General features: G+C 46.9%; 1 protein-coding gene across 3 annotated transcripts; it reads left to right on the top strand.

Moving 5' to 3' along the window:
* The first annotated feature begins 1,249 nt into the window (after positions 1 to 1,249).
* On the top strand, positions 1,250 to 22,390 carry usp6nl (USP6 N-terminal like). Of its 3 annotated transcripts, XM_061667833.1 has the most exons (16): positions 1,250 to 1,399; positions 3,424 to 3,515; positions 14,899 to 14,972; positions 15,995 to 16,074; positions 16,163 to 16,202; positions 16,282 to 16,362; positions 16,442 to 16,549; positions 16,642 to 16,751; positions 17,592 to 17,640; positions 17,710 to 17,830; positions 17,905 to 17,999; positions 18,106 to 18,166; positions 18,249 to 18,348; positions 18,467 to 18,619; positions 19,318 to 19,340; positions 20,041 to 22,390. In XM_061667833.1, exons 2-16 carry the CDS (start codon positions 3,512 to 3,514, stop codon positions 21,294 to 21,296), a joined length of 2,355 nt encoding a protein of 784 aa, XP_061523817.1. In that variant the 5' UTR covers positions 1,250 to 1,399; positions 3,424 to 3,511; the 3' UTR covers positions 21,297 to 22,390. The 3 variants fall into 3 exon arrangements, with proteins under 3 accessions (XP_061523817.1, XP_061523819.1, XP_061523818.1); XM_061667835.1 differs by lacking the exon at positions 19,318 to 19,340 and having other exon boundaries at positions 18,467 to 18,513; XM_061667834.1 differs by lacking the exon at positions 19,318 to 19,340 and having other exon boundaries at positions 18,101 to 18,166.
* Positions 22,391 to 26,644: the final 4,254 nt, after the last annotated feature.

The raw sequence follows: 26,644 nt of genomic DNA, 5'->3' as shown, positions 1-26,644 counted from the left end.
AAACATGCACGCTAGGTTGATTGAAGACTCTAAATTGCAAACTGCGATTTGGCTAGCGACCAGTTCAGGGTGTACCCACCTCTCGCCCGAAGTCGGCTGGGACGGGCGCCGTAAGATAAGCGGTATGGAAAATGGATGGATGTCATATTTTTTCTTCTTTATTTTACACATTTTTGTTTCTTTTCTGTTTGTGTATTTTCATGGTTTTAAAAATATATATTTTTATTGTACTGTGTATAATATTGGCTGTATATTCAATTTTTATTTTGATATGTACCTGGTTGTATTTTAGCGTCTGCTATGTTTATTCATTCATCTTCACCTCACGCGGGTCGATGGCGTGCCGGAGCCCATGCCAGCTATCTTCGGGCAAGAGCGGGGTACACCCTGAACTGGTCGCTCTCCAAATCGCAGGGCGCGTAGAAACAAACAACGATTCACACCGACAGGCGATTGAGAGTCTTCAATCAATCTGCGAGGCGTGTTTTGGGGATGTGAGAGGAAAAGCCACGCAGGCACGGGGAGAACATGCAAACTCCACACAGGCGGAGTCGGGATTTGAACTCCGGTCCCCAGAACTGTGAAGTGGATGTGCTAACTCGTCGTCCACCGTGCCGCCTGGAATTCATTCAAATTGTTGAAATGTGAGGACCAGGAGGAAAAATCTCTTGAATTGGATTTTGGAGCTTGGGAATTCGACTGAGAAAGGGTGGAATTTTTGGAATTAGGCAAATAATTCCCAAGTCCCAAGTAAAATTTAGAAAATCGGTGTCAAACGTACGGCCTGCCGATCAGAACCGCCCCGTGGGGAAAGAACACAACTAAGTATGCAACGAAAATAACACTTGTTGTTCACTGTGTCCACTGGAGGGCGCACTAACGACCACTTTCCACTGTAAAATTGAAAGTGTAGGGCCCGGGTTACAATTTAGAATTTAAATGAACAGTTTGAGTGTGGAATGGGAAAGATGGAACACTTTTGTTAAAGGTCTTATTCACTTGAATGCTTTGTGTGTGTGTGTGTGTGTGTGCGCGCGCGCGCGCGTGCGTGCGGTGGTGGAAAATGTGGAATTGTGGGATTTTTTTAGCAACGTTTTTTTGTGTGACAGTTTAGATACGTACAGTGGTGGGGAAAAGTCTCACGAATAATAATAACAAAAAAATAATTTCGGTGTCGAATAACAAATGGGGACGCTTGTCCTGAGCCTTGAGGTGAACCCGGAAGTGGCTCGCGGAGGGGTCGCGGCGGGAGGCGCATCGCTACCTGGCCGCCTAACGTCCTCCTCCGCGGCAGAGTTTGAGAAACGGCCCGGACTTCCTGGTACATGGCCGGCCGGGGAGGGAGCCGCGCCGCCGGCGTAATCGACGAGAGGAGAGACCCCGTCGAGTTGAACGCAAGGTGAGTCTCGCTGGTGGCCGACGGGCGTTCGGTGGATTTTCAACTTGTCGTCCCGGCTCGGGGCATCTGTCAGCGGGTAAAACACGGCAGCGGCACGGCGGAGTGAATGACTGCGGACCGCCGTTCTAGCTTGGCAAAATCAACTCAAACACGATTTATTCGACTCTTCGGAGCGCCGATTTTAATTCATCGGCTTATTTCCCCGTTTATAAAGAGCTCACCTGAAGTTTTTAGGACTGTAAACTTTGTGTTTATTTGTATTCACAGAGGCCTACCTCGCCACCCCCACCGTTGTGGAGCGAGCAGAATAGCACGACTCGCTTCCGGTGTCATCCTTCAAAATAAATTGTTTTCCCAAAATTAATCTCTTGAAAAGCGCGCGGGCGTATGTGGCGAATTCGTTTCGTAATATATGACGCAAACGCACGAAGACCATTGTAGTTAAACATGTTTGTCTCTGTAAAACCTGTCAGATAGAACACACAAACGTTGTAATTTGAAACGCGAGCCGCTGTAGTTCCGGTTAAGATTAATCTGTTTTGTGGTTATTTACGCCCATCTTGCAACAACCTCCCGCAACGGAATCAATGCAGCCCCGAGCACCATTCGAGGTCTCCCATTGGCTGTCACAGCGAGCCCGGGGGCTCCCGATTGGCCGAGACCACCAGTAAATCACTCGGCTGCGCTGGTGGTGGTCACTCACGGATGCTATGCTAGCAACATAGCTTATTTTACGCACTTGAATTTCATAGCAGTCGAGCTCCTGAAAGGTGCTACACGCTTCACTGAGTGCTGAAGCTCGTCTTTTGGCCAGATTTTGAGGAAAGTCGGCGTTACTGTTATGATAGTCAAGAGTCAGGTTTGAGCACCTTTGGACACTTGTGTCAGACTTTTATTACAGACAGTGGAAACATCGGTATGTTGGTATGTCAGTTATTCCTTTTTGCTGTTATTTCTTGATTAACGTTGTTGTATCGTTATTTTCTTTCTTATCTTTGAAATATTTTTTCTCACCCTGTGATATGGACCCCCCTGGGTCTGAAATAAATCAAAGAGTTTACTTATGTTCATTGTATGTAGTTGTATGTCATGGCACATGCCTGAAATGAATTCTTGCTAACTTTGACTTTCTTTTCAACAAATATATGTCCTGTTCCCAGTAACAGCCATGAAAGTATGAGCTTATTGTGAAGTATGCATCCCTCCTCAGGTTTACTTTGATAAGGATGACAGGAAGTGATGTAATGTGCTTGACAAGTGGTGTGTATTTCCATCCCTGCTGTCCCGCTTCAGGATAATGAGGCTTAGCTGCAGTCGCAGGCTTTGCACTTGGAAAACCGTGTTTGTGTGTGTGTGACCGGTGAACCAGTAACCAAACACAAACCGTGGTCCTCATCAGCTGTCCTCCGCCGGCCTTCCCGGTCGGTGTGTGTGATGGCGACGACAGCGGGGGGATGTGTCGGGCTCGGACTATTTGCCTTGTCATCTTTTCAGGGATCAGCTCGCAGCCCCCTCCCACTATGCAGTGTTTGTGGAAAACAATGACAGGTCAAATGATTTCTTTGTCCCCCAAAAACCTGCATCCCTGGTGCAGTGTCGTTGAAAGTCACAAATGCGACTTTTCAATAAATTCTTTTCTAAAAGGAGTTTGGACGTAATCCGCAAAAGGTTTGCGACTGCGTTTGAACCCTGTGGGCTTCCCCCGCTCCTTTTTTTTTTTTTTTAAACCATTTTAACTGTGTTGGTGCAAATGTAAATCATCTTCCCAAGGGTGGGCATTTTTGTCTGATTTTACATTTGACTTCAAGTTGTACCTTTCGGCTCTTTGGCGGCCGCCTTTGACCGTTTGAAACCGTGAAAAGTACATTTTCAAATTCCTTGTTATTGACTGGATTAAATCATCCAATTTGGATAAAACGGGTTTAATTCGAGAGTCAACACTTGAACATTTTAGCTTTTGTTTTTCTACCAGAGGACATCATGTATGGATTTTTGGACAAGGGAACAATGGTTTCTCCGTGCAGGTCATGAGTGCCTCGAGGAAGGAGCCAACGGAGAACGAGCGCACCCGAGCCCACAGTCGCCCAGCCCGGGCCAACACGGGATCCCGCCATGAGTGAGTTCTTCATTTTGTTCACTCGATTTTGTGCGTACATCGGCATACACACACAAAAAGACATTTCCTCGGACAATTCTGAAGAATTGCCTGACGTGGTATCAAAAATTATAGCGTATCTGGCTTGAAGATGCGTAAAGGACAGGCTGACTGAAGTGAACGGGGCAATGGAGAGAGGACGTCAAGATGGAACTTGTCTCTTTGTTGAGGAATTTCAATTTGGGGAAATTTTGGGAAGGTGAGAAATAGTTCCCAAGATGTCCTGAATGAGATCAACATTATGAAGTTGGAGCTTTACAAATTTGATTTGTTATTACTCATCAAATATGTAAGATATTGTAATTAGTTGTTTTTTTTTGGGGGGGGGGGGGGTGAATTTTTGAAATGCGAAGAATAAGAAATCATTATTTGGTGAGCCTAATAGTACAATTGCCTTAATCCTCTTGATTTACTGTGACAATATCAATCTAAAAATGCCAGTGTACTAAATATATCATAAAATTCTTGATCTGTGTCGATTCTCAGTCGTCCAGGTCATCATCATTTTGCAAAAGTTGAATCAAGGTACCTAGGGTCTCATGTACAAGAGGTGCGTACGCACGTTTCTACCGCTTTTGGTGCTTTGGCGACACTTAAAGGTGATGATGGGAAACTGTCATCATAAATCTGCGCATCAGAGACACATGAACAATTTGCACGGATGAACAATTCATGCCCGGCAACATTTGATTTCGACAATGTAATCGAGGCAAGGACTCAGAATTCATTTGTTTATCAGTGTATTTAATGAATCACTGATATTTGTGAGGACACCTATTAATTGATCAAGGTGACCACACATGCCGCCTATTGCCCCCACCATCGCTTCTTGTGAGTCCAGCACATGCACTGAAAAAAAAGTCCTTGGAATTTACTTAATTTGAACATGTAGATCGGTTGCACATGATTAAAACGTGTTGAAATGACATCATTTACCCCTCTTCTCCTTAAAAACAACCATTTTTCCCAGTGTGCGTGTCATCTCCTGTGTATTCAAATAATAAATGGAGTCATCAAAAAGGACTCAAAGTTTTTGATATCGTCTTTGATATGCTGATGTGCTTCTATTTGAATTCAAAAGATTGATTCCAAATACCAACCACAGAACATTTACGAATGAAGGTAGATCTCACAGGGCTGAGTGGAGTCGACTGTATGAACGCACTTGTTGTGAGTTCGAAGAAGACATGGTGTTCACCTCGTGGGGTGATCACAGTGAGCCACGTGTGGAGCCACAGCGTGCCAAAGAGGATTTTCTTGCGCACCTCAACTTCATTGAGCAACTTCACATTCAGAAAATTCATTTTTCTTCATGACCTTGCTCATTGTCCTTTTTTCCTGATCATGCAGAGATCGGGATCTCCGGTGCAGGGTTCATTTAAATATGATTTGCATATTTAAATGTGGGCGTGGACAGGGAGGAGTCGGCTCCTCCGGCATGTCCGCTCGTTTCCACGTTGATTGGAATGTACGAAGGAAATGTGCTTGGATTCTTGCGCACGCACAGTTTCATACATCTGGATATTTTTGCGCGTACGACGTTTTCTGGATTGGAGTGTGCGCCATGTTTTAGGAGGAAATCCACGCAAGTCTTTGTACATGAGGCCCCCAGGAGTCTTCTTGTTTATTGAATTCGTTGTTTTTGTTCTTGTTTTCCGAAAATGTTGAAAATCAATATCAGCAGTTGTGCTGTCAGAATACCAATTCGGAATCTTAAATGGCGGATTTTATTGTGCGGATTTGGGAATTCTGTGGTTGCCGTCAATACTTCCCAAAATATTCTGAATGAGCTGAACCGTTTGAAATTGGAATTGGAAAAATGGGGAATATCTTATTCGTTCGAATGTTTTGTGTGTGTGTGTGTACAGAATATGTGGAATTGAGGTTAGACGTGGTCGTTTTTCAGTGTGGATTGTAATTCCCCACGTTCTGAATTTTGGGAATCTTCAAGTTTGAATCAGATAAGAAATTTGGAAAGAGGCATGTCAAAAAAGTGCGACTCCTAATAATAATAATTCCCGCCAAAAAAAGTTCAGAATAAGGCGTTAGGTCTAAATGATGCCACACACCGGATTATGAAGTCCTGTCGGCGCCCACGTTGATCTCGGCCTGAGCGGCGATGCCAAATAAATGCGCTGTAAAGGTAGCCTCATCGCTGGCGCTGCAAAGCATGATGGGAGAACACATACCCGCACTCACCAGCTGCGACGGTGACAGGCGGGCGGGCGGGCGGGCCGGCCTCCCCGGTGGAGGTAATGAGCTGAAACCCAGGATGATCTCCGCTTTGACTGCCGTCGAATCCGCACAAGAAAAAAGCCAGTTGAAGAACTCTGAGGCATGAACGCAAGATCGCTCGCCCGCGGGAGTCTCGAAGCCGTTTCGGCGGCGGGGACACTGTTGCCGGGGCGATTTGGCTTAAGTGAGCGGCGTTGAAGTCAAATGCTGGCATGCACGCTAGCCACCCTCAATGCAAACGTGTGTGCGGCCAAGGCATCCAAGAAGAAAGACTCGTGCGAGACGAGCAAGTTAAGCCTTGACGCTTCACTCATCTGTCATTACATTGAACATCTTTTGACTAAATAATTATACTCTCTTCGAGTTATGACCTTATAAATGCTCGACCGAGAGTCGTTCCCGTCTTCATGCGAAGCGAGTGAAGACGTCGGCGCTGTGGCACAAGACAAAACAAAAATCTTTATTTTGGTCACTAAATAATTGATGCGGCCCTTTTGATGAAGTCTCAGTCTGGGGCCCGGAAAAGCTCGCCGATGTCGATATCCGGAGCTCGTTAGGTTAATTAATTACCCCCCCCCCCCCGCCGCCGCCGCACATGAAAGCGCACGCGGGGTGCGGTCTAGTTACCCGAACAGGTCACGGACAGAAATCAGATTTTGGTTGCAAAGACGCCCCAAATGAATTGAAATGTCATCAAGTACTTGAAGAATCCCCACTGGAAGGCCACCTTAAATGGATTATCGCTCATTTGTTAGCCAGTTGACGAACGTACACAAACTTTAGATTTCATTGAATTAACCACTCGAACGCTGGTTAATGCATCACAGCATAGCGTAGGGATCCCCACATACAAAATACAGAAAGCAAGAAACTGTCGCAAATTAATACGTCACCAAATATTATAGCAATCCCTTGCGGTGCACTTCCACATATTCGCGGTTAACAAATGTTAAAATTCTGGATTATTCAGATTTCATTCAACACGCCAAACTGGCCAATTTCACGCTCATTACCTGACACCCACGTCACTCACCGGGCCGGCCCCGTCTTTTAAAGGCACAATCACGGACATAATAGCGTGGAACGTGAGGATGGCGACCCCGAGTGGACACAAATAATAACTGCAGCTCACATGCAAATTTGAGGACGGAAAAGGTCACATTGATTTTAATCTAATTATTTGATGAATCGATGGGATAATTGGTCCCAATCCCTGCTTATTTTTCAAAAGAAAACTTCATGGCAATTCGAATCAATGTCAATTATTGACATTGGTCGGGGACTGTAAGAAAAGTCCATTTTTTCTTTGCAAATAAGTGATTTTTCTTGGAATTCTAAACATGATCCTCAGCTGAAAAGTTTGCGATTTGTGTGTGACATTTTTGTCTCTTGGGGTAACATAAACCTTTCTTGTCATATGCATCGACGCAATTCCGGATGAGGATAGCGGCTGTTGTTCCGGGAAGCTTTGCGTTCTCCCGTTTTATACTTTTTGACCAACATTTGCCGCGTTTTGTCCGGTCACACCCCAATATAGTGTTTGTGCGTGCGTGCGATGGGGGAATGTTGGGTGTTTCATGACAGGAAGGAAGTCTCACTGGAATATGATTCCATCTGGAGGTCAACAGGGCAGCGAGAGGAAATGGAGGCTGAGAGCGTTAATGACCGTGTTACACACGCAACCACGCGCACACACACGGCGACGCGGTTGTCACACCTGAGCACTCCCGCATGTAAAAGCGCACACCGTCAACTCTAGTGATGTCATTTACAAGTTTTGCAGGGAAATAAAAATGTCAATTCACGGCAGAAAATTCCACAGGAATGGCAAGTAATGATGCCTCCGAGCCAGGATATTGAAAATATAACTTGAGTTCAATTGTATTCTTGTTATTATTAGGGGGGTCACAAAGCCAGTCCAAACTGTAGGCGGGTCCCAAGTCCGGATAAATGCAGAAGGTTGCGTCAGGAATGGCATCCGGCTTAAAACTTTGCCAAACAAATATGAGCGTTCATCCAAAGAATTCCATACCGGATCGGTCGTGGGTCGGGCTAACGACGTCGGCCACCGGCGCCCCGCAGGTTGACGGCGCCGGTGGCTGACGTTGTTAGCCCGACAACAACAATTCAGCGACTGTGGGTCGAAGTCGAAGAAGAAGAAGCTCGCCCGGACACGCTTTGAAACCGTTTGAAAAGGTTTCCAAAGCAAGAAATTCAATCACACCAACAATGTCATTTTCATTCAACATTGCTGACAGGAAGAGGACAGACGTAAACAAAACTTTCGTTTTTTTAAATTCAATCTTCAAACGGGTATTTCAACTGCAAACAGTGAAAATGTAACGTATAAATGATGAGTAGGTTCAATGAAATTGGGCTGATTACTTTTTGACTGCCCCTCGTATTCGTCCTGTTGTGCCGCGGCCGTGAGCGCGTGGGTGTTCCTAATGAAGTGACCCACGGCATTCTTCCAACACGCCTCGGAGGTCGTCGCCCGGCTGTCGATCGATTTCACATTTACGGGTAGACGATTCGGCGCTCGTCGGTCTCCGCTCGACTTGATGAAAGTCCGCTTGAATTTCACGCCGGAGGCTGCTTTCGCGATCCTTCCCTAATTCCAGACTACCGAAGCGCTCGGTGGAGATGTTTAAGTAGTTCGCTAAAAAGTCCACTCAAAATCCCGATTGAGTGATGAGGGAGTACAGTGAACCCTCGTTTATTGCTGGAGTTCGGTTCCAGGGCCGGGCGCGTTCAGCAAATTTCCGCAAAGTGAAGACACCATATTGATTGAATTATTTCACGTGTATTTTGACCTTTTAAAAGGTCTCTGTCATATTATTCATAGGATATCACATTATTGCACACTACTTAGCAGTAACAATGAAAATGAAATAACAAAATAAAGATGGGTACTGTACTGTAAATAATGTCCATATATATATATATATAAACCCCGCGAAGTCGTGACTCCACGATCGTCAAACCGCGAAGTTGCCAGTGTTCACTGTTTTCGATGAATCGTTTGAGCCCGACAGTTAACTAATACTTTGTAATCACTGGAGCGTCCACTAAAAACTAGGACTGAGGGGGGAAAAAAATCAAACAAGTCGCTCAGGTAAGTCGAGTTCAAAAATAGGTCGACGCGGTATTTCTGCCTCGAACCTCCGCTGGCACCGATGTTTCACACGGACATTTATTGCAGACGGACGCTGTGTTGGCCCACTGCGGAACAGACACAGGAGCGTCTACGATATTTTGAAGACACTATTAGATGTGTCATGTACATGTGACATGATGAGTATGAGTGAGCTGAATGCTAGTTAGCGTTTTTGGTTTTGGGGCTAAAATGGCTATCGCTAGCGTGCGAACGCTAGCTGTTTGGCAAAGACTGATTTTGTTGTCTCAAATTCTGTACAGAGTGAATACCATCCACTCGGTACCGACATGCAGTTTAAAGTCATAAATGAGAAGAGTACACTCTACTATTACGAGAGTACTTGACAAAATATCGACAGGGTAATCGGTTCGAAAAAGATTCCCTCATGACAGCCCAACTATAGTTTAGTATTAGTATATAGTTTTTGGACAGTGGCGTCTTGGAAAAGCGACGTTGGCCCTCTGTATGTTGCACATATATCGAGGGGCGCCAAGTGGCGATCTGGAGGACGGTGGGGCGTGACTTCCGACACAGCTGGAGAGCTGCTGAGTCCGCCACATCCTAGCAACTGGCGAGCGGTAGGCATGGCAACGCGGGTAATTAGACCCTCCGTCACACGGCGCCAGGACACGCCACGCCGCGCCGGCCTCGTGCTGCCGAGGACGCTGGGACATGGAGTTTGCAATGGCGATTCCGTTCCAAAATTCACAGGAATGCTGAGAGGTGGCCAACAAAGTGTAATACGTAGGAACATTTGAGAAACGAAATACAAACCCTTTTTAAAAAGAAAGTGCTGCTTTAAATAATGATGCATAAAAAGTCATGGACTGAAAAAAAATACTGCTTGGAAAATAACACTTAAGAAATAAGGAAGCCTTATCAAAATGTATTCTTGAAAAGAACACTTAAAAAAATGACTCTTTAAAAAATACCTTAAAGAATTAATAACACATGCATAATACAATTTAAATTTAACATTTTTTTTAAATGACCTAAACAATTATGCCTTACAAATAACAATTTAAGAAGTAATGTTAAAATATACATTGTAACATAATGCTTCAAATAAAATTATGCTTAAAAAATAATGCTTTAAAATGACGCTTTAAATCATTTCATTTTTTATTTTAAGGAAATGGTTTAAGAAAATGGCTAAATATGATTCTATGCTGAGCAAGTTTTTTTTGCAACCTTTCATAGTGCAAACATTTGTGTTGCCTGTACCAAATGAAGTGTCCGACGAGTTGAATTTTTCGCTTTTGATTCTAATGAGCTCGTTAACGAGTGCGAGGGCGTGCTTCCTGCGACCATCTCTTCTTCCAGCGTTCCTGGGGAGGGAGGGAAGAGAGAGGGAGGGAGGGAGGGAGGGAGGCGCACGTGAATTTGAATTTAAAAGACGTGAGCCAAGAGAGGAAGAAAGAGGAGGGCACTTTCCCAGCGCTCTCGCTGAGGACCGACCGACCGCCGCTTTTCTTTTATTCGTGACCGAGAGCATCCGAGGACGTGCGCGGAACATGTGACCAGAAGAAGAAACGGGACGCCGGTGGCCGCCGGACGCGGCGGCGACAGAGCGGACCGCGCCGGTGCCGGCGAGATGCCCGACGCGGCGAGAAGGAGCGAGGAAAGGACGAGGACGAGAGGCCGGGGTCCCCTGCTGTGAGCATGCACGTGCTGCACATGGTTCAGGAGCTGGTGTCGCCGGCCAGGCGCAGGGCCGCCGCCGCCGCCGCCGCCGCCTTTGGAGGTGTGTGAGCCTGTGCATGTTCCCAAAGTTGCACGCGCCGACATGAGGAAGTTTGCTACACGAGCAGCGGCGACCTTTGAATGTTATTTGCCGCCAGGTCAGGACGCTTTCATTTGTTCATTTCAATTTATTAAGTATAACCAAAAAAAATATGCTTTCAATACACTAACACTGAAGAAAATACTTTTTTTGAGGAAGGCTTTAAAAATCTGGCATTTTTGGAGACAAGATAACACTTTCAAAAAATAAGGCTTTTAAAAATAGCACTTTTTTTTTATCAAGGCTTAGGTTTTTTTCAACAATAGACTTTAAAATAATTACCATTTAAAAAATATACTTTCAAAAATCTTTCAAAATAACTTTGTAGCACTAAAAAAGGTTTGTCAAATAGAATTGTTTTAAATTAAAGCTTAAAAGTAAAAAAATTAGGGCTGCCAAACAATAAGTAATGCATACAAATAAGTAAATTAATTGGCTTTAAAAAAAAAAAGACGTTTTAAGAAATAGCACTTTTTGAAAAAAATGCTCTAAAAATCTTTTCGAAATTGAATTGAAAGAGCATTTTTTGGAAGAGCATGGCCTTTAAAATATAAATAACATTTAATAAATCAGGCTGTCAAAAAAGAATGCTGAAAAAAAGTCAGGCTTCAAAAATGTGCTCATGTGCGTGTTGACCAATGAAGAATAAAACACGTCGCCCGCGGTAACAGAGCGCACCGTCCCATTGACCGGCCACTTGTGTGTCCAGGGTTGCCGACAGGAAGAAGATGCATGTTTTTTTTCCCCGCTGTTGTCCTCCAAGTTCGAACTGATTAACACAGTGTTGAACTTCAACCCCAACTGGGGTTCAAAGAACATTACATGGGTGTCTTCGTGCAGTAAGATGGAGTCTTGGAAGGGATGAGAAAATAAGCACAAAGAAGAAAAGAGCAGAAAGGGTAGGGTTAGCTCATTTTATTCGGGCTGTTCTCAAGGGTTCCTTTAGCCTGTTATGTTAGCACCATTCTGCAGCTTGACTTGACAGCGTGTTTTGTTTGCTCAAGCATCACCTGAGCATGTTTTGTTAACTAGAGTGTTGCTTTCGTGTCTTTTGTCATATTAGCATGTTTTGTTAGTACGGATGTTGGCTACCATTTTTTTTTTGTTCGGACCGGTACGAGTATTCACTCTCAGTACTCACTGACACCGATTTACCGATCCCACGTGTACTTTTAATACATACAATTTCAATGAACACAATGACAGATCATTTTGAACAAGACCTTTCTTTCTTTGTGACACACGACGATTCGCCGATGTGTCGAACTGCGGCGGTGTAGCGCCAACTGCTGGCGAGGAGGACTTACTCCAGGTGAGATTTTTTTTCACCTCAAGTATCGGTGGCTGCAATTGGCAGCCTCCACATGTACCCGATACCTCGAAATAAGGCCAGTAAGGCTGTTCTGCAGCAAGACGTGTACGTTGTGTTTTTAAGTGTGTCGGAAATGTCACATTTTAGTTGCCTTTAGTCTTGCAGCTCGTATCCCGCAGCGCTGCGCTCTTAAGCCGCCACGTTGTAACGGGTTTTTAATGGCCGCCCTCCATCACCTCGCCGTCTTGACATTTTTCATCTCGGGGCGGGAAGCGAGAAGAAATGAAATGTTGTTTGCGAAGGCCCGTCGTCCGACAGTGGTTGTGACTGTTCGGGCGGGGGAATGTCGCGAGTGGGCATGACGACAGACGCCAACAAGCGCTCGCATTGTGAGCGCCTGTTGGCGGCGTCGCCGATCCCGTTCCCGCTAGGGTCGACCCGCGCGCTGACGGGAGCGGTCGCATCGGGCGCTGCGGGCGGGCGAGCTTCAGGAATGCGTCGTCCCCGGGAAGGCTGCGCAAAAGGTAAAACCAGGACACGTCTGAAGGCAGCGAGGGCCAAGCGTTCGTCTTCCTTGGCCACGTTTGATTTGGAAAAGAATTCATTCTCATTGTCAAATTGCATTATTTATAATAAATAACTTAACCGGTCTTGAAATACATTTGTGTAAAATTGTTCATATGACAAAGATTTTGTATTTTATCTCCTGTAAATCAACCAATCAATTATTGAAAGGATCGTGTGTTTAGAAAATAAATATATTCATGAATCATTTTATTTTTAAAATGATTGATTCTAATTCTAGGATTTATAATGAATGATTTTACCATTTATTTATGACGGCATGTCTACGTGATTGTTGTCGATACAAGTGTTTGTTTTACTCGTGTGTTTTGGGTATAAGTCATGAAAATCCTGCAATAAATAAATGAACCAATTATGTAAAGATAAGTCAATTGATATTTCAGGAAAAACTCCAAAGAATGAAAGAAATATTCCATTGTTGTTGCTAACTGCTGGTATTTTTGCCGGTTGGTCAGCCTCAGAGCCGCCGAAGCGCCACGTCCCCTCACGTTAGCGGGCGCCGTTAGCTTTTCAAGCGAAGACGACGTGCCGTGTTAGCATGCTACTAGCACGCGCTTGTGTTCGACAAAGGGCAAAAGATTGTTGTTCAGTTCTGATGGCGTCATCGTGCACAACAAACGAACACCGGCATGCGTGTCGTGGTTGTATTTTGAAGCCATTGTTTGTTTCCAGTCCAAATTGAGAGTTGTGCGCTGGTCTTGCCCTTTGAACATTTGTTGTTCCCCCGCCGCAGAGACAATATACGCCTGTGAGTATTGTTGTTTGCTCTGTGTGTTCAAGTAGCAGTTGTTTGAAGTTTAAGAATTACCGTAACGGCAACGCTAATTTCTCCTGCGCGCCTATGCTGTTTGGTATTTTGTGTGAGCATTAAGCTCGATTGGCGTTCACGACGGAATGATCTGGTTTGGTTGAACGTTGTGGCGTTCAAAGGCGGAATTTCCTGTTTTGAAAACCCGAGCAAGGTTTGAATGTTGCCTCACTTCCCAAATCTGTCTCGAATTGGTTGTTCATCAACATATTTTATTTTAAAAAAATGTTTAATCTGGTCTCTCCAAAGCACGGATGTGTCTGAAATATATCCGCGTCAATATTGTGAGATTTCAAAGTTGGTCATTGCCCTTTTTCCCAAATTCGCTTGGTGTCTTTTCCGGAAGCGACTTTCGTTCAGGCTTGTGATTGGTTCAAGCGGCTTCATCGTGGTGGTTCGGCGGCACCTGTTGCTCTCGCAGCCGTACGATGGAGAAAATGTCTGGATTTCTTTTTTAGTTTGTATTCTTTTTCTTCCAATGCACATCCACTTGGTTTGTGTACCGTGATGTATATTTTTGAAATTGTCGCATTTACTACTAAGGAGTTGTGTTGTTGAAAGCGTGTGTGTGTTTTGGGTCACACTTCAGTTGGACTTCGTCTCCACTCGATGAAACGCAACAGCTGAGCCGGCCGGGAAATGAGATCTTGTGCGTCGGCCGCACTGGCGTGACTCTTTTTTTTGCTCGAGTCGTTACCGAGTGCAGCCGGAAGACACGTGAGCGCTCTTAAAGGCACAAAAGCTTGTTACGATGCTAATGATGCTCATCGGCGTGACGATAATGCAAAGGACTTGCTTGTGGGACACTTGCTGCTTTTTTTGCGTCATTTTTCAAGGCATTATTTGAAAGTGATATTTTTCAACACATTATTGATTTATATTGATTTTTTTAAAGCATTTATTTATTTATTTTACATTTTTATGGCTTTATGTATTCGGGTTATGTTCTTAAAAGCCATATTTGTATCGTGTTATTTTGAAGCTTGATTTTTAATTACTTAATTTGAAAGTGGTATTGTTTTGGGGGGGGGGGGGGGGGCTATTCGTAAGCGTCAATTTGAATGTGCCGTTGACGGCGAGTGGAACCCTGGAAGAAAGTTTTTGTGACATGAAGACTGGAGTGTGCGCAGTACGAACGGAACTCAAGTGGTCCAAAAGGTCAGGCGGAATTCTTGTGGCGGTCGCTATGGGAACGCCCCAAGTTTGCCAAGTCTGCTTGTTGCGTAGTGACGCGAACACAAAACGGGACGTTGTAAAAAGAACAAAGAAATGCTTGAAAGCGTTACTAAGGTATGAAAATGTTAGTTAGGGTTCCAAACCTAATTTGGGTTGTTGACCTTCATAAAGTGATCGTTTCTCTGAAAGTGCCCCTTTTGTTGATGCTGCGCTCGAGCATCATTTCAGCTCGTTTTTGTTTGTACGTCGCGTTAATTCCGATGTTTGTTCTGCGTGTCGTTCCCGCAGCTTCTGACAGCGATCGGGATGCCGCCGTGAAACTGGAGCAGGAACGGGCGCAGATCGTGGCCAAATATGAAAAGGTGGGCATCCTTGAATTGTGACACTTTATGAGCTGCACTCCCAAACATTTGTGATACGGGCGGCGTGACTTCGTCAGGCGACGCAGGCGGGAGCGTGGATGTTCATCCGACACCCGCGGATGGCCACGCACGCAGCGCGCGCGCGCACACGCTTACTCGAGGGCGCGGACGCGGACGCGGGAGCCGAGCGAGACGCCGTCGGCGGCCGACTGCGGAGACTTTATTCCGCTTCCCGCTCGGAAGCTTGACAATTATTCAATATGTCCGTCACAAAAACAACTTCAGCTCCCAAAATGACAATTTATCGCAACAATTTACATTTTCAAGAGTCCTGAAATATTTTTTTCATCACTAAATTGCTTCATTCTAATGTAGTTATTCATTTTTATATTGATTTATCTCATTGAATACTGGAACGGGTTTGTTGTTATTAGTAAATGAAGTGTTTCTTTTATTATTGATTATCAATAATTATTGAAAAAATCGATTATTTTACGATTTCAATTTGACATTTTGTAATTGTAATGAAACATTTGAATGAATTAGTATTCAAAGTACTATTTTACATCCACATTTAACTTTTTATATCATACTTATTTTAACCTCTAATTGGTTAATTCTGGATGAATGTTTTTAATTCATTTATCTTATGAAATAATGGATTTATTGTCAGTGGTGTAAAGAAAATAGTAAGATAATCAACTTAACAAATCCACAAATCTTTCGTTGTACCGTTTTCTATTGTTAATGAAACATAATACAAAATGATCATGAATTATGATGAAAATAACCTCATTTTACCTTTTGCATTGAGCAATGTTTTTTTTATTGCATATTTGTAAATAAAAGTACAAAAAATGTTGAAACTGCTCTTATTTTCCATACTTTTTTTTTTCAGTGAACCAAGGTTTTGTTGGTTTTATTCCATCATTAATTAGAATAATAACGATGGATGAAATCAAGTATTTTACATCCACTTTGACCTTTCTTTCTTTCTTTCTATCGCTCTCCTCCCGTTCCAGGGAAAAGACGCCACCGTGGAGCCCTGGGAGGACACCGACTTCCACCTGTACAAGGTCATCGACCGTTTCGGCTTCGTGCAGTAAGGATGCACACAACGCGTCTCCAGACGGATAAGAGAGATGTATTTCTTTCTCATTTTCCTGTCTTTCATCCTTGTTGTTGTTCAGCGAGAATGAGCTTCCGTCCTACGACTCGGTGGAGGAAAAGGTAGTCGATCTCTTTAGCCTGGCGTTTGCGCTCGTTAGATCGCCATTCTGTATTTCTTTTGGCATTTTGAAATACGCAGCACAAGCACACGGAGTTGGAGAGGACAACCAAGTGGCTGAAGATGCTGAAGAGTTGGGACAAATACAAGAACAGCGAAAAGGTGATTTCTTATTCACATTAGGATTACGCGCGCTCCTCCAAAAGCCGACGGGCTAACGTTTGCTTTTTGTCGCTCGCAGCTCGTGCGGAGGATCTACAAGGGAATCCCGCTGCAGCTCCGGGGGGAAGTGTGGTCGCTGCTGCTGGACGTTCCCAAAATCAAGGAGGAGAAGAAGGACTTCTATGAGGTGGGAAGCCCGCTGCCTCATTCCCGCGTGGGGTTTTTGTTTTTCCGGGCGCGGGCTGACTCTTGTGCGGCGCTTGCTTGCGTGCCCTCCAGAAGCTGAAGGCCAGAGCCAAGCGCTCGTCTCCAGACGTCCGCCAAATCGACCTGGACGTCAACCGCACCTACAGGGATCACATCATGTTCATGCATCGCTACGACGTCAAGTGGGTTCCTCGCCCAACGCAAATGCATCTTCTTCGTTCCACGTGCTGCCAAAAAAGAGAAATGGGCATCTCGACGACGAGCGCGAGACACGAAAAACCGGCTCGCTCGTCGCGCCCGTCGGAATGAACAAATAATTCGGCCCCCCGACGTGACATTTGGTCAGTAGACCCACAAAGAAGTTTCAAGAAGCCGTGCCTGGGGGAAAACGATTTGCTCCGAAGCGGCCGTTCTTGGCTCGTTTTGGCCATTTCCAGTGTCCGTCTCATTGCGACCAAATTTCCATGACCGTATTTCCCGGACTATAGAAGAGCGCGTCGGAATACGAGCCGCGCCCGCTACATTTGCAGAAAAATGTTCTTTTCCATATGTTGGCCGCATGTTTATTTCCTTACCTAAATTGTTTCAAACAGCGCCTGGCAGTAAAAAGCTTGTTTGTATTCATCGTAACCCCGCTCACTGAAACAACCTCACAACGTGTCCGTCACGCAGCCTCTCGGTCTCTCTGCCGCTGAAGTTGCGCTGGTCCCCTCACGCAGCAGTCCGTCCAGCCTTTGGAAATTGCGACTCAAAAGCCGCATCGTACGCTTTTCTTCTTGTGCTTTCCGTGACGAGGGTGTGAAAAATGCGCGCGCGTCGTGCTGCGTTTTGCGGCAAAAGCGAGCGTCGTCGTCTTCCGCGCGCATCTGCGCATGCCCGAACCCCCGCCGGTGCATTACGGGACGGCCGTGTTTTCAGCTTTTCGATCGGATCTGTATTTTTTTTTCAGTCCGGGAAATCCGGCATGTCCGCCGAGAGCGGCGGCCGCGAATGGTAATGGTTGTTTTTGTTTTGCTTCGCAGGCAGCAGGCTCTCTTCCACGTACTCACGGCCTACTCCGTGTACAACCTGGTGAGTCTCGCGGGGGGCGGGCGCTGAAACTCGGGGCGCTCCTCATGCGACGTGCGTGCGTGCGTGCAGGAGGTGGGCTACTGCCAGGGCATGAGTCAGATCACGGCGCTGCTGCTCATCTACATGAATGAAGAAGACGCCTTCTGGGCTTTGGTCAGGCTGCTGTCGGGTCACGAGCACGCCATGCACGGTGGGGAGCCCGAACCTCGCCTGCGTCGGCCGGCCGTTCGAGGGTCCTAATCTCCGTCGGGGCCTTTTCCGTAGGGTTTTTCGTCCCGGGCTTCCCCAAGCTGATGCGCTTCCAGGAGCACCACGACCGCATCCTGAAGAAGATGATGCCCAAGCTCAAGCGACACCTGGTGAGACGTCGAGACGCTGACAAGCGGGCCTTCGCGGCTCCGTTTCCCGGGGTAGAAAATTGCGTCGCGCGTGCCTTGCTCAGCGGTCGTGTCTCCTGTAGGACAGCCAAGAGGTGCTGACCAGCCTGTACACCATGAAGTGGTTCTTCCAGTGCTTCCTGGACAGAGTGAGCGCTTCAAGCTGAGCCGACCGAGAGAGGCGCGGTGTGGAGATGTGTCAAGATCTGCACGTTTGTTTTGTCCTCCCAGACTCCCTTCACCCTCACGCTCAGGATCTGGGACATCTACATCCTGGAGGGCGAGAGGATTCTTCCGGCCATGTCCTACACTGTCCTCAAACTGCACAAGAGTGAGTCCACGAAACGCGCGTGTTTGGAAATGGAAAGAAATCCTCATTTGCTGGGATCACTTCCAAGCGGTGTTGTGGGCTAGCTACGCTAATGATCCGTGCGTGTCCTCGTCGGCAGAGCACCTGATGAAGTTGTCCATGGAGGAGCTGGCGGACTTCCTGCAGGTGACGTTGTCCGCAAATTTCTTTTTCGAGGACGACTTTGTGGTGGAGCAGCTCCGAGCCTCCGTGGCGGAGCTCCGAAGGGCCAAGCTGGAGCTGCCCGCTCCAGGTACGGCTTTTGGCCGCCGCTGAGCCCTCGCGGCGCAGTGAACCCCCGCGCGGAATCCCTTCCGGGCTCGCCCGCCCCAACTGGAAATAAGCCGCACGCTTGAAACGCATTTCAACTCGGCATTGTCGAGCGATTCCGTCATGCCCGCTTTCATCTCCGAGTCCGAAGAAACGGGAGACGAGCGTACTAATTAGCTTGCTGAGAAAAAGGGAAAAGACCTTTGCTGTTAAACGGACACGCACAACTTCAGAAAATCAAACTTTGGATATTTAAACACCAAAATGTTCAACCGGATCCTCTCATGACCAAAGTAACCATGAAAAACGCCAGAGATGGGCTCATGGAAATTGGCAGAAATGTTTGGGTAAGACGAAAGCTTTGAACAATTGCAGCCTGATTGCAACAAGAAAATGTGTCTGCTTCGTCGGTTAGCTTCTGAACTTCTTCTTCTTCTTCTTCTTGTTGCTGTTAATTACGCTGCACGTCTTCCAGCGGGGCTCGGCGCAGCCCGGCACGTTACGGCAAAACCCGCAACTGCGGCGAAGACGTCCGACTCCCAAGTCCTGCGGCAGGCGGCTTCGAAGCCCGCGACAAACGAAGCGCGACGCGGCGGGCGGGGGTTCACTGTCGCGCTTGTGATTTGGGTCTTGTGGCTAACCTTCCTGTCTCCTCTTCCTCTTCCTCCGAACAAACGTTAGCCAACCACTACAAAACGCCGGCGGTGAGTGAGCGCCGCATTCGCTCCTCCGACGGTAACCGGTGGGATATCCTGACTGGTCTCTCTCTTCCTCTCTCCGTGTCCGTCCCGTCTGTGGCTTGTCTGTCCGGCAGCGCTCGGACCGTCCCGTTGAGTTGTCTCGCTTGTGTGTGGCGACCCTCCGTCGGCCGACGCCGCCCGTTTCGGAAAAGCTGCTGAGAAACTTCAATTATCTCGTTTTGCTTTTGTCTGAAAAAGATTGATTGATTTACTCATAACGTATCTTGGTCTATCGATGCCGCGACGTTCGCAGTTTTTGAAAATTCAGTTTGACTTGGCAACGTGACATTTGGTAGCCGTGCGAATCGTGACGAGAGTGTCAAGGAGCCCCGCCCGAAAAGTCTGCCAATTTGGTTTGAAGCAGCGGAATTGTTTAGAAAATTGTTTGACACAAACGTCGTCGTCGTGATCGATACGTCTTCCGCCGGCGACCACTCCCGATCGGAATCCGGCGGTTCCGAGCCCCCCGGCGACCTTTTGAAGAATTCCTATCGAAGTGTCTTTGAGTTTGGTTGTGTCGTCCTGAATGCGCCTGTCCTCCTTTGGCAGCGGTATTGCATGACTCCGCGTGTCCCCGTTGTGATGTGACTCCGCACCGCCCCCGTTTCCCTTCAGACTCCCCTTTGGACTTCGCATTCAGTTGCCCTCTTTGTTTGTCTCGCAGGTAAAGATGAGGAGTTCCCCAAGAAGCCGCTGGGGCAGCTTCCCGAGCTGGCTGCCAACCACGTGGGCAACGGTCAGAGCCACGCGGAGCCGGCCGACCCGCCCGCTCCGGTGCCGGACGGTCGTCCCCCGAGTCGGTTACGCCGGGACTCTCTGGACAAGTCCGCACGCCGGCGCAAAACCGACATCAGAGACGGTCAAGTTCAGGCGGCCTCCGACGGGCGACGCCAGCCTGAAAAAGGGGCGGGGCCGGCCGCACAGGGCCCCGCCGACCGCGTCTCCGACGCCGCCCCCGGCCCCCAGCGGGACGTCGGGCCTCGTTGGTTCAAACCCTCCGAGACCAAACTGGAAGCGGCCAAGGCCACGGCGGCGCGGGAGGACTGGCGGAGCCGGGCGGGGGCGGCGGCCTCCGGCCCGGATGACGCCCGGCGGACCGAGCCCCGCCCGCGCTCCAAAGGTTTGGTTCCGGGCGCCGACCGCGGTTCTGACGCCTCCCAGTACGACAACGTACCGGGACTAGAGCCGGAGTTCGAGATCCTGGAGCTGGAGAGACCCCCGACCAGGATGCAGGCTCCTCGCGGCGAGACGCCCTCCTACGGCGTGGCGCCCGGCGGGAATGTCTTTTCGGCTCAGTCCGGGTCCAGGATGCCCTCGCACCCTCCTCATCGGCCAGTGGGAGACCAGACCCGCTTTTCCGCAAACCAAAACCACCATCGGGTCCCTACCGAGGTCCCCGTTTTACACCCGGGGCACAGGCAGTACGACACGGGGGTCGGGGATCGAGCCTTCGCCACCGCCGGGCGACAGCCCGACGAGGTCTCCCCCGAGCGGGCTCTCCTGAACTACTATGTAACTCACCGCGGGGATCCGCCGCGCAACCTCAGCAGCCCCCGACCGCCCCCCTTGCAGCTGGAGCTGCAGGGGCACGCCACCCCCATCTCCCTGCAAAAGCTCACCTCCACCGCACAGGTCCACGCCCCTTCGGACTACAGGCTCCAGGGGCGCGTCCGGCACCTCCCGGAAGGGCGCCCCCCGGGATGCCGGCGGGGCCCGGAGGAGCCGCCGCAGTCCCCGGGCCGGGTGCCTCGCTCGACCAGCTTCCAGAGAGCCCAGATGTCTCCCGTGGAGGTGTTTGAGTTTCCGGACGACGACGACGACAGGACGCGGCGGCTCGTCGTGCGCCAACAGCTGTTCGGAGGCGCGTACTACAGGCACGCGCAGGAGGCCTTCGCCATGCAGGAGTCCATGCTGCTCTGACTCCACCGGCAGCAATGCGAAAAACGAAGCTTCAGGTCCATGGACTAGATCGCTCTTGGTGCATTTCAGTGCACTAGTAGAAGGAGTGTATCCTACTAGGGACCTTTTTCACTACCGAGTTTGGTTGTCAAGGAGATAGAAGAAACGCTTTCCGTCCGGAGGTGAAGTCAGAGACACGCCGGCCGCTCAACTTTCTACTCAACACTTTAAACAAGGATTTAACATTTACAAAACAAAGGCCGAAGATTTTATTTTATTTTTGGATGTAAATTGGAAACGAGTATAACTATATAACTCTTAGAGTCGGATATGTACAGCGTTTTTGTTAATAATTTGGAGGAGAGAGAGAGAAAAAGTGATTGTCCATCTTTATTTTTGTTACTCGTAGATGTTGACACTCCATTTCAGTTCATGCTTGTGAATGTTGTTTTTTATTGTTGGTTTTTTGCAATAACAAAAGTAAGCAATGACTCACTGGACTTTTATCATTTACATTTTCAAGCACCTCCATTGTGCTCTTTGTGTGTGTGTGTGTGTTAATTATTATCATGACTCGGTTTCTGGGATGTATTCATCTCTGATCAACTGAAGTGCAATCTTTTTTCTTTTATTTATATATATATATATATATATGTATGTATATATATATATATGTATGTATGTGTGTAAATGTACACAGTGAGTACTGTATCATGAGGCCAGTGTTTTGTTTGTTTTGTTTTGTGGTGTATTACAAACACGAATGTAATTTGTAATTTTTTATGTATGTCTGATGGCTTCGATACATGTATAATGTAACTTTAGACGCCATGTTTTGTTGTTTTTGTTTGTGTGTGTCTGAAAGATAACTGATCTTGAGCTCGGCCGAGTTGCAGTGAAGCTTTGCGTTAACTAATTCCGTTTTCTTTTTGTCAACACTGTCAAGTGGACTACTGTTCCTGAACACTAAATGTGTATGACACATTTGCGCGTTGAACTGTTTTTGTCTTCTTTTACACTCTCCCATTTTACATTCACAAAGCTTAATTTGTTGGACGACTAACTGCACAATTGCATTTGGATATTTTGGATGAATAAACAAAGTTGAAGTGGAAAATGAACATTGGAGTCTTTTTGCCTGTGCTTGAATTTCACCGGCTGGCGATTGAATTTGTATTTTCCGTGTTCCAAGTTGAGCATAAAACAGTTGCGCCCTCTGCGGGTTGCTGGAAGTAGTGACACTTTGTCAATTGACACGTTTCTTTGTTGTGTTTTTTGTTTTTGTGAAACCTTTTCAAGTCTTTGTGCTCGCCCGAGGATAGCTAGCTGGGATAGGCTCCAGGACGCCAGCGAGCCGCGTGAGGAGTTTTCTACCATAGAAAAAGATGGAACACTGAAGATTTGTATCATTTCAATTTTACCATTGGAAAAAAGAATCTGTGAGAGAAACTTATATTCACATTTCGACGGCACTAAGATAGTTTCACACTCGACAAGCTTGACTTAAGGTGGGGGAAAAAAAAAAAAAAAAAAAAAAAAGTCAAACTATGAAGTGGCGTTTTGACAAGGGGAAATCAATGAAGCCCATAAAATGTCTTTTTCAGCAATCGGTGTGAAAACAAACCTAGTTCATCAACAGCCTGAAATACACAGAGGTGTCGAAAGTATTCTCGTTCATTACTCGAGAAGAAGTATCCATATTAGGGATAACAAGACGAATTGTGTCGAAGTTGAAGAATCAACTCGAGCAAAAGTGAGCGTTGCGGTTGCATTGATGACGTCATCACATTCAGTAGCACGCGTGGACTGCTGAGTGTAAAAAAAGGAAGCAGGACAAATCAAGTTGCTTGAAAAAAACCATCCAATACACTCCAGTGAAGTGGAGCTACCCAAACTGTAGACTTAAATAGGGTAGCAAAGTATTTGTACTTGGTTACTTGACACCTATGGGAATAGACAAAGGTAAAGTCACAAAAAACGTTGAGAAGCACTGACCACATCGAACTTTATATGTATCTCTATATATATATATATATATATATATATATAATACAGCCCTATGGGGGGGCACAAGCCCGGATAAATGCAGAGGGTCACGTCAGGAAGGGCATCCGGCTTAAAACTTGGCCAAACAAATATGTGCTACTGTGGGTCGAAGTCGAAGAAGAAGGTGGAAAGAGGAAAGCAGAGAGCCGAGAACTGAATGTGGGGACTATGACAGGAAAATCTCGGGAGTTGGTTGACATGATGATGAGGAGAAAGGTTGATAGATTGTGTGTGCAGGAGAGCAGGTGGAAAGGCAGCCAGGCTCGAAGTTTAGGGGCAGGGTTGAAATGATTTGACCACGGTGGAGATGGGAAGAGAAATGGAGTCGGGGTTATTTTCAAAGAAGAGTTGGCTCAGAATGTCTCGGAGGTGAAAAGAGTATCAGATCGAGTGATGAGGCCGAAACAGGTAGGGTGTGACCGGGAATTGTGGAAGGAGCTCGACGAAGTCGTTCTGAGCATCCCGGACAGAGAGAGAGTCGTGATTGGTGCAGATTGTCACGGACATGTTGGTGATGAAGAAGTGATGGATACATTGCCATCCAGGAAAGGAACTTGGAGGGACAGATGGTGGGAGACTTTGCAAAAAGGATGCAAACGGCTGTCGTGAACACTCTTATCCAGAAGAGGCACAAACATAGGCTGACCTACAAGAGCGGAGGTAGAAGCACGCAGGTGGATTACTTCTTATCTGAAGGAGGTTACCGACTGGAAGGTTGTGGTAGCGGAGAGTGTGGCTAGACAGCACAGGATGCCGGTGTGTAAGATGACTCTGGTGGTGGGTTAGGAAGATGAGGAAGACAAAGGCAGAGCAGAGGACCGTGTGGTCGAAGCTGAGACAGCACGAGGGTTGAGTGGCTTTTCGGGAAGAGGTGAGACAGGCGACGTCAGAGCAACGGTGTGCTTTCATGGCCTAGAAAGAGGACCACAGATGCATTATTTGCTTTGAGGATGTGGACGGAAGAGTACAGAGAAGGTCAGAAGGAGCTACGTTGCGTCTTTGTGGATCGAGAGAAAGCCGATGACAGAGTACCCGGAGAGGAACTGCGGCACTTCATGCGGGAGTCAGGAGCGGCAGAGAAGGATGTCGGAATAATACAGGACGTGTACGAGGGCAGCGGAACAGCGGGGAGGTGTGACGGACGAATTGAAGGTTACTTGAGCCGAAGTAAGGCAGAATATATGTGCATGAATGAGAGGGCTGGTGGGGGAAGAGATAGCAAGGGTGGAGGACTTGAAATACTCGGGGTCAACCGTCCACCGCAACGGCGGGTGTGGTCAGGACGTGAAGAAACGGGTCGGAACGGGTGGAGGAAGGTGTCAGGTGTGTTGCGTGACAGTAGATTCGAGACAGTGGCACTGAAGAGACGACGGGAAGCAGAGCCGGAGGTGGCGGAAATGAAATGAAGATGTTGAGGTTCGCTCAGGTCGGATCAAATCAGAAACGAGCTCATCAGAGGGACGGCCGAGGTTCGATGTTTTGGAGACAAAGTTAGAGAGAGCAGCCTCGGATGGCTTGGACACATATTGGTAGAAGGACGATGATGATGATGATGGAGCTGCCAGGCAAGAGAGCGAGAGGAAGACCAAAGAGAAGGTGGATGGATGTCGTGAGGGAAGACAGGAGGGCCGTCGGTGTTGGAGAGGAGGACGCAGGAGAATTACAGGCTGACACGGAAAAGGAGGGCGCGCTGTGGCCACCCCTAACGGGACGAGCCCAAAGGAAAAGATATATCTAGGTATCTATAGCAATGTAGGGACGGCAACTCGGGTGATTTGAGCCCATTTCTTGAGAAAATAACGGTACGGTTTCTGCTGCGGACAAATGTAAAAATAGCAACTTTTGCTTGCTCGTCCGCTTCCTGGCTGGAGTGGAGGTTAGCCTTTGAGCGAGGCACCGTCTCCACCCTCCCAGCACAAGCGTTTGGAATCTCTTCAGCATGACCGCGTGACTGTGTACCCCGCAGTCAACTTGCATTTGACACATGATTCTCCGTGGATTTGGATTGTGTTCACTTTGATATTTCTTGAGTGTTTCAAATGAATTTTGGTCGCACAGGTGATGGCGGACACGCACCGGACCGCACTGAGCCACAACCCCGCCAAACAAACAAAGAAGAAGAAGAAGCCGGTATCTTGGGACTCGAACGCAAGTTCAAAAGCAGTCAGGCCCTCCTATAAATTCGACTGTTGACCCAAATAATGTGTCACAGTCACGTGAATGCAAAGGTTTTCCTCGCGGGGTGCTGCCGGGCCACATTCGTACGCTAGGTGGCAGCACCTGATCGACTGCATGTGCTCGAAGACTCGACGCCCACGTCACTTCCTGTGCCTCCAAGCTCAACTTTTGGCGGTGAGTGCAAATACGCTCAAGTCCTTGACCTCGTGTCCAATATTTGAACGATATAACTGTCATGCTATTAATCACCATTTTACTGTGGGGCTATACAGCAAGGTATGTCGTCACCTTCCAGAAATAATAGCGTGAGTAAATGCTTCACTTTTTCAGAAAACACACAAGAAACGAAGCAAACACTGACTAGATTGCCACTTAGCGTTCCTGTGTGCAAAAGTGATATTAGTGACGGCAAATCTATTTCAAGACGAATTCACATGTTGAGTGAACGCACAGTTTGAACATGACCGAACAAGACGCTTGCTGGAAATCAAGCCAATCCAGCTCGTCCAAGTCAAGTCAACATTATTTCATGATTGCTCTTTTTCGGAGGAAAGAATTGCAAAGAATTGATTCTCAGCCTCAGGCTGTTGTTGTGTGTCTTTTTCGCACTTCCGAGTGCCAACACGAAAGCCTCCGATTGTCTTTTTGTCCACTTCTTCGTTGTCGTTGGTGTCAATAAGACGTGATTGTGTTTGCAATTGTTGCTCACTGTCTTGTGTGTTCGAGCGTCGTACTTGACTGACTTACGTCGTTTGAACTCTTTCAACAGTTATTTAATCAAATAAAATGTGGGAATGTCTTTTTTCTCTCGATGTGAAATAGCTTCAACGCTAAACTCATAATTATTGAAGTTTTACATTTTTTTTCATCTGGCCCGTTTTTTCAAAAACTGGTTCTTCATCATCTATTTATTCATTTTGTATTTATTTTTGATTCATTTATGTTATCAAATTCTGTTAATTGATTTCATATAACAAAATATATTATTAATGTAAAAATTATTTAACACGTTTTCTGAAATAATTCGTTCAATATTCACGTAACTACCAATTTAAAAAGGTAAAATGTTTTATTGAACAGTCGAATCATTTTATTCTTAGTGATAATATAATTAAATAACTGAAATGATTGGTATATTTAGTTTG

Source organism: Phycodurus eques, chromosome 22, assembly GCF_024500275.1.
Source record: "Phycodurus eques isolate BA_2022a chromosome 22, UOR_Pequ_1.1, whole genome shotgun sequence".
NCBI classification, from domain to species: Eukaryota; Metazoa; Chordata; class Actinopteri; order Syngnathiformes; family Syngnathidae; genus Phycodurus; species Phycodurus eques.
The sequence above is the reverse complement of the archived record's forward strand: the minus strand, read 5'-3'. Positions and strand labels throughout refer to the sequence as shown.